At 43.5% G+C, this 14,051-nt stretch overlaps 1 protein-coding gene across 3 annotated transcripts; it reads left to right on the forward strand.

Moving 5' to 3' along the window:
* The first annotated feature begins 3,251 nt into the window (after positions 1 to 3,251).
* ATMIN (ATM interactor) lies at positions 3,252 to 13,753 on the forward strand. 3 transcript variants are annotated; one of them, XM_081031948.1, is made up of 5 exons: positions 3,257 to 3,277; positions 3,357 to 3,601; positions 8,434 to 8,559; positions 9,341 to 9,540; positions 10,042 to 13,753. In XM_081031948.1, the coding sequence occupies exons 2-5, from the start codon at positions 3,572 to 3,574 to the stop codon at positions 11,852 to 11,854; spliced, it is 2,169 nt and encodes a 722-aa protein (XP_080888074.1). In that variant the 5' UTR covers positions 3,257 to 3,277; positions 3,357 to 3,571; the 3' UTR covers positions 11,855 to 13,753. The 3 variants fall into 3 exon arrangements, with proteins under 3 accessions (XP_080888073.1, XP_080888074.1, XP_080888075.1); XM_081031947.1 differs by having other exon boundaries at positions 3,252 to 3,601; XM_081031949.1 differs by lacking the exons at positions 3,257 to 3,277; positions 8,434 to 8,559 and adding an exon at positions 8,560 to 8,707 and having other exon boundaries at positions 3,379 to 3,601.
* The last annotated feature ends 298 nt before the right edge of the window (positions 13,754 to 14,051 follow it).

Genomic DNA, 14,051 nt, shown 5'->3' on the forward strand with positions numbered 1-14,051 from the left:
ACATCAGCGACTTTTTTTTTTTTTTAGATTTTATTGGGGAAGGGGAACAGGACTTTATTGGGGAACAGTGTGTACTTCCCAGGACTTTTTTCCAAGTCAAGTTGTTGTCCTTTCAATCTTAGTTGTGGAGGGTGCCGTTCAGCTTCAAGTGTTGTCCCTCTGGCAACCTTATGGTTGAGAGGATGCGCTCCAACCAGCTGAGCCATCCAGGAGCTCAGCGGCCGCTCAGCTCAAGGTGCCCTGTTCAATCTTAGTTGCAGGGGGCGGAGCCCACCATCCCTTGGGGGACTCGAGGAATTGAACCCGCAACCTTGTGGTTGAGAGCCCACTGGCCCATGTGGGAATCGAACCGGCAGCCTTCGGAGTTGGAGCATGGAGCTCTAACCGCCTGAGCCACCGGACCGGCCATATCAGTGATTTTTGATGAAAATCAAAAAGAGGCTTAATGTACAAATCTATAAAAACAATTTTTAAAAAAGGGTTAAAGTATGCTTTATAATGTAATGGTACTTTCTACAAACTGTACGTATCTTTTGTGGAAAATATGGTTTTAGATTTAATTAGTAATAGCAAAGACATTTGAGTTATCTCAGAGTGAGGCTCTGAGTCTGCAGGACTTAATGATGCTAATTTCCTTGTATGTCATAGTCATGGTTTAGAGCATCTGTCCCTACGTGCGCACACATGGCAGGCACTTCTGCTCGGTGCCTGAATGCCCGTGTTAGGTCTGAACAGAGGCCCTGCATGTTCCTAGGTTGGTTCTCACAGGCTCATAGTCTTCCCTTGTGCTGGGTGGGGATGTGCAACTGGAGCCCGAACAAGAAGATGCTAATGGTATTACCCAGCCTAAGGTATTAGTGGAATCACTTGAGGCTGCACCCCGAGGCTCTGCCAGACAGAGGCTCCTGCTTAAGGAAATGGTAATACAGTGGAGCTCTTATCTATTATGTGCTTGATAGTCCAGAGACACATAACTGTATTCAAATGGAGTCTTGTGAACAGATGGAGCAGTAAATGTAGATCCAAGGACCTCTACAGCCAAAGGAATATACTGCCTCATGTAAAATTAGGTAAAGGAATTGCTTCAGAATAATCCAGTGGGATTTTCTAATTTTTTTCTAATTAGGGATCTAATTTTACATTAGGTAGGGTCTTCAACACTGTTCAGCTAACATTTACTGAGCACTTACTATGTGGCAGGCACTGTGCTAAGTATTTTATGTGCATTATCTTATTTTCATAACAATCCTATAAGGCAGGCAGCATTACTAGTTTTATGCTACTTAAGTGAATACCAAAGCTTAGGCTAGTAAGTGGGTGGACCCACATTAACTGAGGCAGTCAGACTCCAGAGCCTGCACTCTTAGACAGCATGTGAAAAGGAATAGCCATGGATGCTTTCCCACACATAGATGTGGGGCGGGGGGGTTGGTCCACAGTACTTTTTAAATCAGAATTAGTTCCTGATGGGCAGAATACCCCCGTGCTCAAAGATGTCCACATCCTAATCCCTGTAAATATGTTACCTTACAAGCAAAGGGACTTTGCAGATGGGGAGAGTTCTTCAATGGACCCAGTGTAATCAGAAAGGTCCTCAAAAGTGGAAGCGGAAGAGAACAGAGGGAGATGTGACTACTGAAGAAATCACAGTGATGTGACGAAGACTCAACTCACCATTCCTGACTGAGAAGCTGGAAAAGGGAAGTAAACAGATTTTTCCATAAAGCCTCCAGAAGAAGTGGAGCCCTACCAACACCTTGATCTTAATATAGTAGACTCATTTCAGACTTCTGACCTCCAGAACTGGAAGATAATGAGGAAAGAGTGAAGATGGGGAATATATAAAATGGAGTCATTTTAACCGAGCTGCTAAAATTATTAACATGAAGGTGGAGGCATGAGGAAAGATTCCATTCTTGTTCTAACTAGCCTGGGAATGTAAAATTTTATGAACTTTCCAGCCCTGTGTCAATGCCTAGATTTAAATCTGGACCTCTAGATAACCCTCTGATTATCCCCTGAAGGACTCACATATACACCCACCTGACATCCACTATCCAGATCATGAGACATGACCAGACCTCCTGGAGCCCATACTTTGGACCATCTGGCATCCAGACTGCCTGGCATGTGACTGATAACTGTCCTGGACCAATCCTAGGACTAAGAATGCAGGACTGATAATTCTCAAGACTGTCCTTTCTATAATAAAAACTTTTTTCTTTCTTTGGAACATTTCTGAGTTTTTGCCTAGCTCTGTTCCCAGTGTGCAAAACTCCAAGACCCTTGAATAATTTTTTCATTTATTTCTAGCCAAAGCCTTCGGACTCTTTTTGAGTTGGTTATATAATAACAAATCTGTTGTTTTAAGCTACTAGTTTCTAGTAATTTGTTATTGCAGCAATAGAAACCTCATACAGCTACTAATATATAAAAGTTGGAAGTTTTCACATAAAAATCTTGATAAATAGTTCTAGTGATACCAAAGATGCATAGCAGCTGCCCCCTTTCAACAAAGGATGTATTTCCCATTTCGCTGTAGCCCGCACCCCTCCCTTTTGTCTACACCTGGCCTGCTATGTTCATTTACATGACCTTCCTAGTCCCTCTAGGCACTTAGGTTTTAGAACCCTGCCCTGAGCTGCACTATCTCCCAAATAGTACTCGAATTTCATCAGTTAAAATACAGGCAAGTAAATCCAGCCCCCTTAAAATGAACTGTCAATTATAACAATCCTTTTCATTTGTACAACGTGACGCACGTGGTTACTTCTCTGCAAAGATGGGGAAAACTTATAGTACATACCCGCTATGGCTGTTTTGAGGACAAAATGGGATACTAAAGGAAAAGTGCATTCCCCAGTGTCTGACACTTGGTAAACCCTAAATAAACGATAGCAGTAATTAACGTACTGCTGCCTGTCCTGCCATTGAACATTTTGGTCTATCTCTAATCTTTGGGAAGTAAAGTTCCTGAACGCATTACTTTTTCAATGCAATTATTGCGCCAGGTCAAGTGTCTAGGAAGGCAAAGAATGGATCCGCGGAACCAGTGCCTTGTCCTTGTTCACACGAAATCCCCGTGAAGTTTTGCAACCTGCCCGCCTCACCTGGCGACGGCTCCCCGCAGTCGCGTCCGTCAGGGCCGGCAGGGGGCGCCGCGGCCGCGGCTGCTCGGCCGGATGCTAATGAGCCCGCGGCCCCGCCCCCTGCCGGAAGTTGCAGCGGCGTGAGGCGGGGCCTGCGAGCTGGGCCCGGCTGCTGTGCGGGAGCCATGGCGGCCTTTGAGGCGGCGGCGGCGGGTCCCGCGGCTCTGGCCTCGGGTGCCCCGGCCGTCCCGGCGGCCGCGAGGGGAGCCGCCGCCGCCTCGGACCTTTGGGGACCCCCCGGACGGCTGAGGGGCAGCCGGCCGCGGCACGCGGCGGCCAGGCAGCAGCCCGCGGGTCCGGCGCCGCCGGCCCGGGAGCTGATCCAGCCGTCGGTGAGCGAGCTGTCCCGGGCGGTGCGGACCAACATTTTGTGCACCGTGCGTGGCTGCGGCAAGATCCTGCCCAACAGCCCCGCGCTCAACATGCACCTGGTCAAGAGCCACCGCCTGCAGGTGAGCCCGCCGCCGGACGGCTCCTGCCCAGGCCCGGCGCGGACAAAGAGCCGCGGGCGCGGGCGCGGGAGCAGGTCCGGCTCTCGGGGCGGCGCGGCCCGCGGTCGGGAAGGCGCCGTGTGAGCGCCGCCTCCGTCGGCCCGCGTCGCGGGGCTTCCAAGTACCTAAGCCGGGCCGAGCCGAGTGGGAGTCCGCGCGGGGAAAGCGGGAGCCGGGCCGCGGGCACGCGGGGTCGTGGGAAAGCCCTGGGCGGGCCGCTCGGCCGTCAGGCGGGGACCAGCCGGCAGCAGCCGCCCTCCCGGGCGCGCCGGGCCTCGTGTACGGTTATCTGGTTAGTTCTTGCAGCAGCTGCGTGGGGTGCGTACGTGCGGCGCCCGCCCTGTCGGGGAGAAGCGGGTCGCGCAGCCGGAGCGGGGCTGGGGTGTAACGCCGGTCTCCGGGGCGGAAGCCTTGCTCTTGCCACCACGCCCACGAGCGCTCCTTCGGGCGTGGAGGTCCCGCCGCCGCGTTAAAAGGTAGCTGCCCGGGCGCCGTCGGCGTCTGTGTCCATACGCGTTTCAGTGCCGATAAGACCGGCGTGGCTCAGGGATGAGACCGAAAGGGAAACCGCCCGCCTCGGACCGTCTTTGAGCGCGGACACGGTACCTAGGACGTGAACGGAGTCTGAGCATCCCTTCCATCTTGTGTAGAACACAGTGGTGCTTGTCAACCTGCAGTGCACGCCTGTGGAAACCGTGCTGAACTGCCAGACGTTCAGCTCTACCCAGACCTGTTAAATCATAATTTCTCAGCCATCACAATAGAAGGTTCCCTTGCACCACTGAGAGCCTGGCCTTGCCAACAGCGACATAATTTGAAACCCTAAGTCCCTGGAAGAAGTTTTGTGACTGTGTAGCCTTTTGATGGTCTGAATTGATTCAGGAGGAAGTTTAAATTGCTTCATGTAGTGCATGTTGTGTCTACGCGCAGGTAAGTCCTCCTTGGAAGCTTCCGTAGAATCCAGCTCCTGATAAGAATTTAACGGCAGAAAGGGTGAGGTTATAGTCTCTAGGAGGGGAAATGTGTGCCCTTGAAGGGTAATCTGTTTTAGCACCAACTGAACAGAGATGCAACAACATCCTCATGTGACGATGAGGGACCCCAGACAGGAAATGTACATGGAGGTATACTGAGGAAGACCCGGCAGGTGGGGCTGCAGTGTCTCGCACAATTGTATTGGGTGTCTTCTAGGACACAAGTGCAGTAACTCGGGGCATGGTCTTCAGTCTCCTGTTTTCTCTCTCATACTGACTTGTAACGAAATCCTTCCTTAACCGTATTTTAATTCGAGTGGATGAGTTTATATTTGTAGGAACTCTACAGCCAAATCCCTTGGTTCTCTTTAGCGCATGTACAACGGCCATCACCCACCTTCAGTATCATCCCCTCGCTGATGGACAACTAAGGCAGGCACTGCAGCTCTGAGCACAAATGAAGCTGCCAGTCTGACCAGGACCCACCTTGCGGTGGCCTGAGCATCACTCTAGCAGCACTTTTCAACGGTTATATTGTTCGTTTCTCTGGAATTGCTGCCGGGAGCTCTGCATCTCTCAAGACTCGGTGAAGCTCTGTTAAGCATAAAGATAGCACTTACTCTTCCAGATTAGCTTGGTAGTAGGTATACAATAGGTTTATTTCTAAGTATGTTTGCAAAATATGTAAAGTTCAGGAATTCTGAAGATACCAATACATATAATAAGTCTAAAAAGGAGGAATGTGTTTGAGGCAAGTACCAACTCTGGCAGTCAAATCTTTACTTGGACTTGAGCACTTCAGAGTATAACTATCCTCCCGTTGCTTATCTGTGTGAAGTCATTCTTCCAGTTCTAGTCAGATTCATTTTTCAGAAATCACTTGTCTGAAGACAGCATAGCATACTTAAGATCCCTTTCTGAACTGAAATGTTGAACAACGAAAAAATGGACTCTTCTGAGTGACCTAGGAAGACCTGTTTCAGCAAGAGTTTTAAAAACTCCGCCAGAACCATCATTGTGTTTTTCTTGTCACACGGGCTCATCTTCCTGCCTTTCTCTGCCTTTCTAACCATGGTGCTCAGCAGCCCTTGAGCATCTGCTCTCTTGGTGGAAAGGGGGTTCATTTTTCTTTAACAAAGGTGGCCTATGTGACAAAATAGTCATATTCGAATAGTGGTGCCCCAGTGTGGCAAATCTATACCCTCAGTCTGGATCCTGAATAGAAGGCTCTTGAATTCAAACATTACCTCTCGACACTTGATATTCTCAAAGTATGAGAAGGAGGAGGCCTGGGGACAAGGGCTGACTGCAAACTCCCTGTGATTTTGAAAGCAGTCTGTGTTTGGACCAGAGATTCCACTACCAGTCAAGCGTGCACCTACTTTCTGCTCTGAAGCTAGTCTGAGTATATCTGCTTAGCACATTTGTATAATATTCAATGGACGTTTTCCCTTTCGTTCTCTTGGTTACAGCTACTTGCATAATTCTAGTTTCTTTCCTAGTTTTTATTTTTTCTAGATTGTGATCTTTTTTCATTCCCTTTCCCATTAGTTGCTGTGTGGTTCTTACTCTATTCTAATCTTTCTTCACGGGATACCTTGCCCCCAACCAAATATTCTCTTTCTAACGTAAATGATTAATAAATCCTTCTGAAGGATGATGGATAAAAGTGGGATTGTATGGTAGAGGGTACATACTGCCTTTTGATTCTATGTGGGTTCTTAATGTACATGTCTGTATTCCATATCCTGTAAGGAAATCAGGACATACTCTAGTTCGGCCTTGCCTATAGGGGGGTGTCTGCGGAGAAATGAAAGCGGGTGATTCAGAGAAAGGAAGGGTAGGAGTAAATGGGCATTTCTTGATTGTTAAGAGATTCTTTTATTCCTCGTATTTGAAAGCAGTGAAAGGGACAGGAGGGTCCTTAAAAACCTTTTTATCCAGAAGCACATGTATTTTTAAAACATGACGTAGAGGATTTTGTTTATGTTCAGTCCAAGGGTTTGCTTTTAATGATTTGCCAGGAATGTTTTCTAAAAGCAAAGAGAAGAAACGGTTCCAACGTGCTCTATAGACCATTTTGTACAAAGACTTCTAATTTTAAATTTACAATAAGAAGACGACAAAGCAAACTCATTTTCTTCTTGGATGCTTTCTGTGAAGGCAGTCAGGTGCTAGACTAGCTATAATACCCTTTTCCCCAATTCTGGCCATGATTCTTACAATTCTTCCCTTTTACCCTCTCATCTTCATTTGTGTTCTGCCCTCTTGCTTTTCTCTTCTGTATGTTTATTTTTTCCCATCTTGTTTTCTTGATTGTTTCCTCTCGTGGGTTCTTTTCAAATTCTTTTACTTAAAATGTTTCATAAATATTTTATGAGATGTTTATTTTTATTTTAAAATGTTTCATAAACAGGTACCCAAAAAAATACACAAAACATGAAGCATTTTTTGTGTGCATTTTTTCAGTTATGCACATGAAAGATAAAGCACAAAATGGTAAATTTTGTTCTTAAATATGTATAGAACTTCAGAACAAAACATCACTTTCTCACTGCAATTATGTTTTATTGTGCCATCACCATTTCTTATCTTCCCTGTTCTTATCTCAGCCAACATACCTTTTGAGCTTATCATCTCAGACCCAATGGGAAGAAGGCCCAGAAATGGGAAGAGTGGTAGTGACAGCAAGAGCTGAGGAGCTGGCCCTCAGAAAGCCAGAAAGTGAACAGTGTCAGGTTGTTGCCACATGCTTGTAATAGTGCCTGGCACAGTAGTAAAAGGTATGTTAGTGCTGGCCATTATAATGATTATTAAATTTCAAACATAGTGTGCTGCCTATACTGAAGCTGCTATATAAAAGTTGTGTCAATTAGCTTTAGCTACTTTAGGGGGCAGTGTGATGATCAGAGAAAGTCACAGTGCTATTTAGCAGGAAGGCCTACATCAGCCAAAGGAGATTTTTTTCAGGAGCTCACACTAAGACATTGGGATGGGATAAAAGAGAAGGGAAGACTTAAGGATGATACAGAAATCCTGAGTTGAGAAACTGTAAATAGATCATGAACAGAGAAGTTGGCTTTAAGGTGTTGATATAAGAACATCCAAATCTGCAGAAAAATTTTATCTGAATTCATTAGAATTTATTTGAGCCAGAGGATTCACCTGGAAGCAAAGTGTCAACAGTCTGAAAAATGAAGTTTGCAGTTTCTGTTATACATTTGGAATTAAGGACAAAACAAGGAAGATTGCGGTGGGGGGGGGGGTATCTTTATGATTGGATTATATGATAGTTAATAAGATTATGTGCTCTCTTGATTATTCTTCTGAGGGATCTGAAAAGCATTTCTAAGGTGTGTTAACATAGATGCACAAAAACAATGGACAGGGCTTGCCTAAGGCAAAGAACCTTCTACTAGGACACTTATAAGTGTGAGGCATGACCTGCCCAGTTAGGAATTTATGATAGGATCACCCCTGTGAAGTTACTTTCAGTTAGATTTGTTATAGAGCCCCTTTTTCATCTACAAGGGCAGAGATTATAAGTTTAGAATGAGTCATTTTAAAGGAATGGACAGAAGATTTTTAAAGAACATAGCTTCAGCTATGGTTTACACACCATAAAATGTATACATTTTAAGTGAATAATTCAATTATTTTTAGTAGATTTACATAGTTTTGCAGTCATCTTCAGTCCAATTTTAGAATATTTTTATTTCTCTAAAAAGATCCCTTGTTCCCATCTTTAGTCATTCTTTGTTTTCACTCCTAGCCCATTCTATTGGGTATTTTTGAAAATAATTAATTTTTCTTTTGCAGGATGGCATAGTAAATCCAACAATAAGAAAAGATTTGAAAACTGTACCGAAATTCTACTGTTGTCCAATTGAAGGATGCCCTAGAGGCCCTGACAGACCATTTTCTCAATTTTCTCTCGTAAAACAGGTATTTTACTTAAGTATACTTCTCTGAGGATGAAATGCAGATGGTATAAATCCAATGTGCCTTCTAATTACTTACCAAACATAACTAGAGAATTGAGCAGAAAATTGCTTGTGAGGACAGCTGCCTAAGAGTGTTCCAGTTGGAAAAAGTAAGTAAGGTATAATGCAAATGAAGGGAATTGTGGCTTGTTCTGGAGGGAAGATGTCCGGAAGTAGATTCGGAGAGAGAAGAAGACCAATTCAAAGAATGAGAAAATGTGGACATCCAGATCTCTTGTGTGAATGTGTGTGCCTCCGAGGTCAGACAAGCAAAGGGGCCAAGAAAATGCTCCCCAAGGGAATAAGAAACTACAGAATTCAGGAAAAGAAGAATTTCAGAAGCAGCTATTTTAAGAGGAGGGAGGGGCACAGCAACCAGGAAAAGAGGTGATTCAAGGCTGGGAGAGATTGGAGGCTGAAATACTTCCCTGAGAAGCTGCTGGAGGGGGTCCCGTGAAAAACATTGCAAAGGCTTTGATTTCTGCCTGCAGCACTTATTTGTAGATCAGAATCTAAATGCCCCGCACCATGGATTGTTTCCAAAACAGTCTCCACTTTTCACAAAGCAAAAGTGACAGAGAGAAGCATATGATAAACTGCAGTTTGCCTGCTTTTACATTCCTTTGATTTGGACTGCTATGTTTTGTCATGTAAAATCGTGGTTAATTTGGGTATGTTGATGGTTTTTGAAATGTTTTGAGCAGTTGCAATTTTTCATTCTGATCCCTTTGTGTTCCTCCCAGCACTTTATGAAAATGCACGCGGAAAAGAAGCATAAATGTAGTAAATGCAGCAATTCATATGGCACTGAGTGGGACTTGAAAAGACATGCAGAGGATTGTGGCAAGACCTTCCAGTGCACGTGTGGCTGTCCCTATGCCAGTAGAACTGCGTTACAGTCCCACATCTACCGAACTGGCCATGAGATCCCTGCAGAGCACAGGTAAAGAGAAAAAATGGTGGCCCAAAAGTCAATAGCTGTGGGAAGTTTCAAATTAAACTTTTTGAAAAGATGAGAGTGAAGGAAGAAAGGAAAACTAATGGAGAAAAGATGTGACATGGAAGAAGGTGACTTTCGGAAATGGCAGCAGTGCTAACAAAGGATTCATGTCTACTTGACCCAGTTGTTCTTCCTTATTCTTCCTGCCAACTCCTTTTGAGGATCCCTTATCATGAAATTACTTCATCTCAAAGGTCATATTTATATTTGGGTTATTAGCTTCCTACTTTAGAAGTGATAAAAGTTACATTGTATAATCTCTTAAATTCCTTGTGCTTACAGATGTGAGTTCTAGTATTTAGAGCTTTATGCGTCCTCCTTCCCTGTTTGCATGTTTCTGAACTTCTACCTACCACATAGTAGGCCCATTTCTCAGAGTGCCAAAGATGGGATTCAACTGGGTTGAATCTGACCACTTTTTATTCACTCTGTCATTATTTTCAGGGATCCACCTAGTAAGAAAAAGAAAATGGAAAACTGCCTGCACAACCAGAAGTTGTCCAGTAAGACCATTGAATCATTGAGTAACCAACCAACCCCAAGACCAGACCCTCAAGAATTAGAAACTTCAGAAATAAAACTAGTAGCTTCTTTTGAAGACTCTTGTGGCTCCACTGCCAGAAAGCAGACTCTTACAACAGCAACACGATATCCTCAGAAGTTGCTTTTGCCAAAGCCCAAAGTGGCTCTGGTTAAACTGCCCGTCATGCAGTTTTCTCCTGTGCCTGTCTTTGTGCCTACAGCTGACTCCTCGGCTCAGCCTGTGGTGTTAGGTGTCGATCATCAGAGCTCTGCCCCAGGTGCTGTGCACTTACTGCCCTTGTCAATAGGAACCCTGATCTTCGGCCTTGATTCAGATGCCTGCTCTCTTAAGGAGAGCCTCCCGCTTTCAAAAATTGTAAATCCTGTTGCTGTTGAGCCAATTAGTACAGGTGTTCAAGTGAACTTGGGTAAAAGTTCGTCCAATTCTTTACAAGAGCTAGGGGACACATGTCAAAAGAACAGCATTTCTTCAATCAATGTACAGACAGATCTGTCTTATGCCACACAACACTTTATACCTTCTGCACAGTGGGTGAGCCCTGATTCCTCTGTGTCGTCTTGTTCTCAAACTGATTTGACATTTGGTTCTCAAGTTTCCCTTCCCATTAGTGTTCATACTCAAACCTTTTTGCCCAGTTCTAAGGTAACTTCATCTATAGCTGCTCAGACTGATGCGCTTTTAGATGCTTGTTTCCAGTCAGGTGGAATCTCCAGAGAAACTCAAACCAGTGGAATGCAGAGTCCGACAGAGGACCGAGTACAGATGGACCAAGCTGTAATGTGTGGAGACATTTTTGAGAGTGTCCATTCATCATTCAGTGTTTCTACAGACAATATTATAAGCAGCAGCTTAGTAGCAGAGACTGTAACTCACGATTTGTTACCTCAGAGCCACCCTAAGACTTTAAATCAAGATATTGAGAAATCTGCACCAATTATAAACTTCAGTGCACAGAACAGTATGCTTCCTTCACAGAACATGACAGATAACCAGACCCAAACTATAGATTTGTTAAGTGATTTAGAAAACATCTTATCAAGTAATCTGCCTGGTCAGACACTGGACAATCGTAGTCTTTTGTCTGACACGAATACTGGACCTGACCCCCAGCTCGCATCTGGCCCAACTCAGAATCCTGCCATTGATTTTGATATTGAAGAGTTCTTTTCGGCCTCAAATATCCAGACTCAAACCGAAGAGAGTGAGCTTAGCACCATGACCACTGAGCCAGTCTTAGAATCGCTAGATATAGAGACCCAAACTGATTTCTTACTTGCAGACTCCTCTGCCCAGTCCTACAGTTGTAGGGGAAATTCTAATTTCTTAGGCCTTGAAATGTTTGACACGCAGACACAGACAGACTTAAACTTCTTTTTAGACAGTAGCCCTCCTCTGCCTCTGGGAAGTATTCTGAAACACTCCAGCTTTTCCATGAGTACTGATTCATCTGACACAGAGACCCAAACTGAAGGAATCTCCGCTGCTAAAAACATACCTGCTCTAGAAAGCAAGGTTCAGTTGAACAGTGCAGAAACACAGACCATGAATTCTGGCTTTGAAACCCTGGGGAGCTTGTTCTTCACCAGCAATGAAACACAGACAGCAATGGATGACTTTCTTCTGGCCGATTTGGCCTGGAACACAATGGAATCTCAGTTCAGCTCCGTAGAAACCCAGACCTGTGCAGAACTACACACAGTCTCCAACTTCTAAAAGGGGATCCACGCGTGGGATGGCATTTACAATTTCCTTCTGGGCTTAGAAATTGGAAAATGGGGACAACAGTATTAACTCTATTGAATGTAGTTGATATGCAGTTGCTTCGATTCTTTGAGGTTCTTTGCTTTTTGTTTGTACTTGTAAACATGAAATTTGTGTATAAATGTGAGTGTATTATAAAGTAAGATGTTGATCTAAAAAGAACTGTATCGTGTTGCCTACATTTGCCCTTTTACAGCTAGTCTTCCCATCTTTTTAAAAAAAAAAGGGAATTTCACACCTTTAAAACCCATCTAGCCATTTAGCTGAAGCCAAGCTTAACAGGTACTAGGGTACAAACTCTTCAAAATATTTTAGTAGAAGTGTGACTTACTTAAATTGCACCTAAATATTCTTGACAGTGCGTGTTAGAAATTCCTGTTTCCTGATAATAATACCTAAAGAAATCTGATGCTGCATCGTCAGATTTAGACGCCAATGCTTAGGTGCTTCGAAACTCATGCTGCCTGCTGCTTTGACATCTTTCTGACTTGAAGACACAAAGGAAAACTACATCTGCCTTTAGCTTTTCAGACAGTTTTCATGTAGTCATTGCCATCCCTTCTCTACATGAACTATTGATACCAATGTAAGTGTACAGTATTTTCCTCACAAGATGAGTCACTGTAAAATTACTGCTTAATGTAGTAGCAGCAAGCCCTTAGTGTAAATAGTGATGCTTCTTATCTAAATAACAGTTGTGGCTGTGGAACCACGCCTGTCAGCTCCTACTGGAGTGCATGCTACAAACATCCCCTCCTAGACGCTCCAGTAGGCCAGGGTGGTGTTCCAGAGCTGTTTGTCAAAGTGCACCCCCAGGCTGGATCTGAGTTTTGTCACTCTAAATGTTAAAAAATATATCATGGAAAGGAAAAAGGACATTCCTCCCTAAATTTCAATACTTGGCATAAGCTTGAAAGGGAAGAGTGCAATCCACAATTATTTTAAAGTGAATCTTCTTTTCATCCACCTTTCATCTTTTCCTTGAATAAGGAAAGACATTGGTCTAGTAAGAATATTATTTGTGCCTTGAGGATAGCAATGGTAGAATAGATCCATCTTCTGCATTTTGTTTATTTATTTATTTAGAGAGGGTGATATCACCAGTCTTCTCCAAAGAAAACTGAGGTAGAGGCCGATGGCTTCCATAATCAAAGACATCTATGTTTTGAGATGGGAGCGTGATCAAGGTTGCTTTAGGGGTTTTCTGTATTTAGGAGACCCTGAATTCTTGATTCTTGGACAATTTGCAGGCAAGTAAAAATCAGTGCAGCCTGTAGATTTTCCAAGTTTATCAAAACATGCTCTGTTCCTTCTGTGGCACATGTTTGTGCTGATGAAGGCTGAATCCTCAAAATAAAACCTAAGAGAGGACTACCTGATGGTGTTGCTAATTCCTATTCCATAGAAGAATTGTTAGTAGTGGATACATAACACACCCCAGGTAGATGAACTCGACCTGGTAGATTAAAAGTTTGCTTTGGTCACAGTTGCTTATGAATATGGGTTTCAAAACAAACATAAAGCCTTAACTTAGGATTTCATTATGTTTTAGAATTGTCACTGCCTTAATGTTCAAACATCTATTTAGATCCTCTCCATAAAGGAGAAATGCATGTCTGTTTATGGCTTTTCGTAAATATAAATGCAGTGATCTATGGCTTTAAAAATTTCTTCGTTTCTGTGACAGTGTTTGTTAATCCAGCCAATAGAGTTACTTACAGAAAAATGGAGCATGTAATAGTTCTTCATGTACAAGTAAGAACTGTTTCCCCCAAAACCTTAGTTACCTGAATTGTGCTAAGATTACTTGTAAAAGCTGAAATTCAGTGATTAAAGAGAGTAAGAATTCTACCTTTTTTTGTGAATTCTTTGACGTACTCATAACGTGACTTATGTTGTTGCCTTAATTTTTCACAAATTCATCATCTTCCAAAAGTCACATAATGAAATGATTGAGCGTAGTTATTTTCATTATTGTTTTACCTTTGGTCATGAAAGCATGCTAACAGTTTTCCTAATAGAAAATGAAAAGACACTCCATTACCAAAGTTTCTACTTTGATGTAAAGTTTTTATTCTGATAAAAACTATACATCTTGAGATTTAAGTTTTTGGAAAATTTATTCAAAGGAAATTACTCTCCAATTCAT

This window comes from Rhinolophus hipposideros (genome assembly GCF_964194185.1).
Source record: "Rhinolophus hipposideros genome assembly, chromosome: 21".
Lineage (NCBI taxonomy): Eukaryota > Metazoa > Chordata > Mammalia > Chiroptera > Rhinolophidae > Rhinolophus > Rhinolophus hipposideros.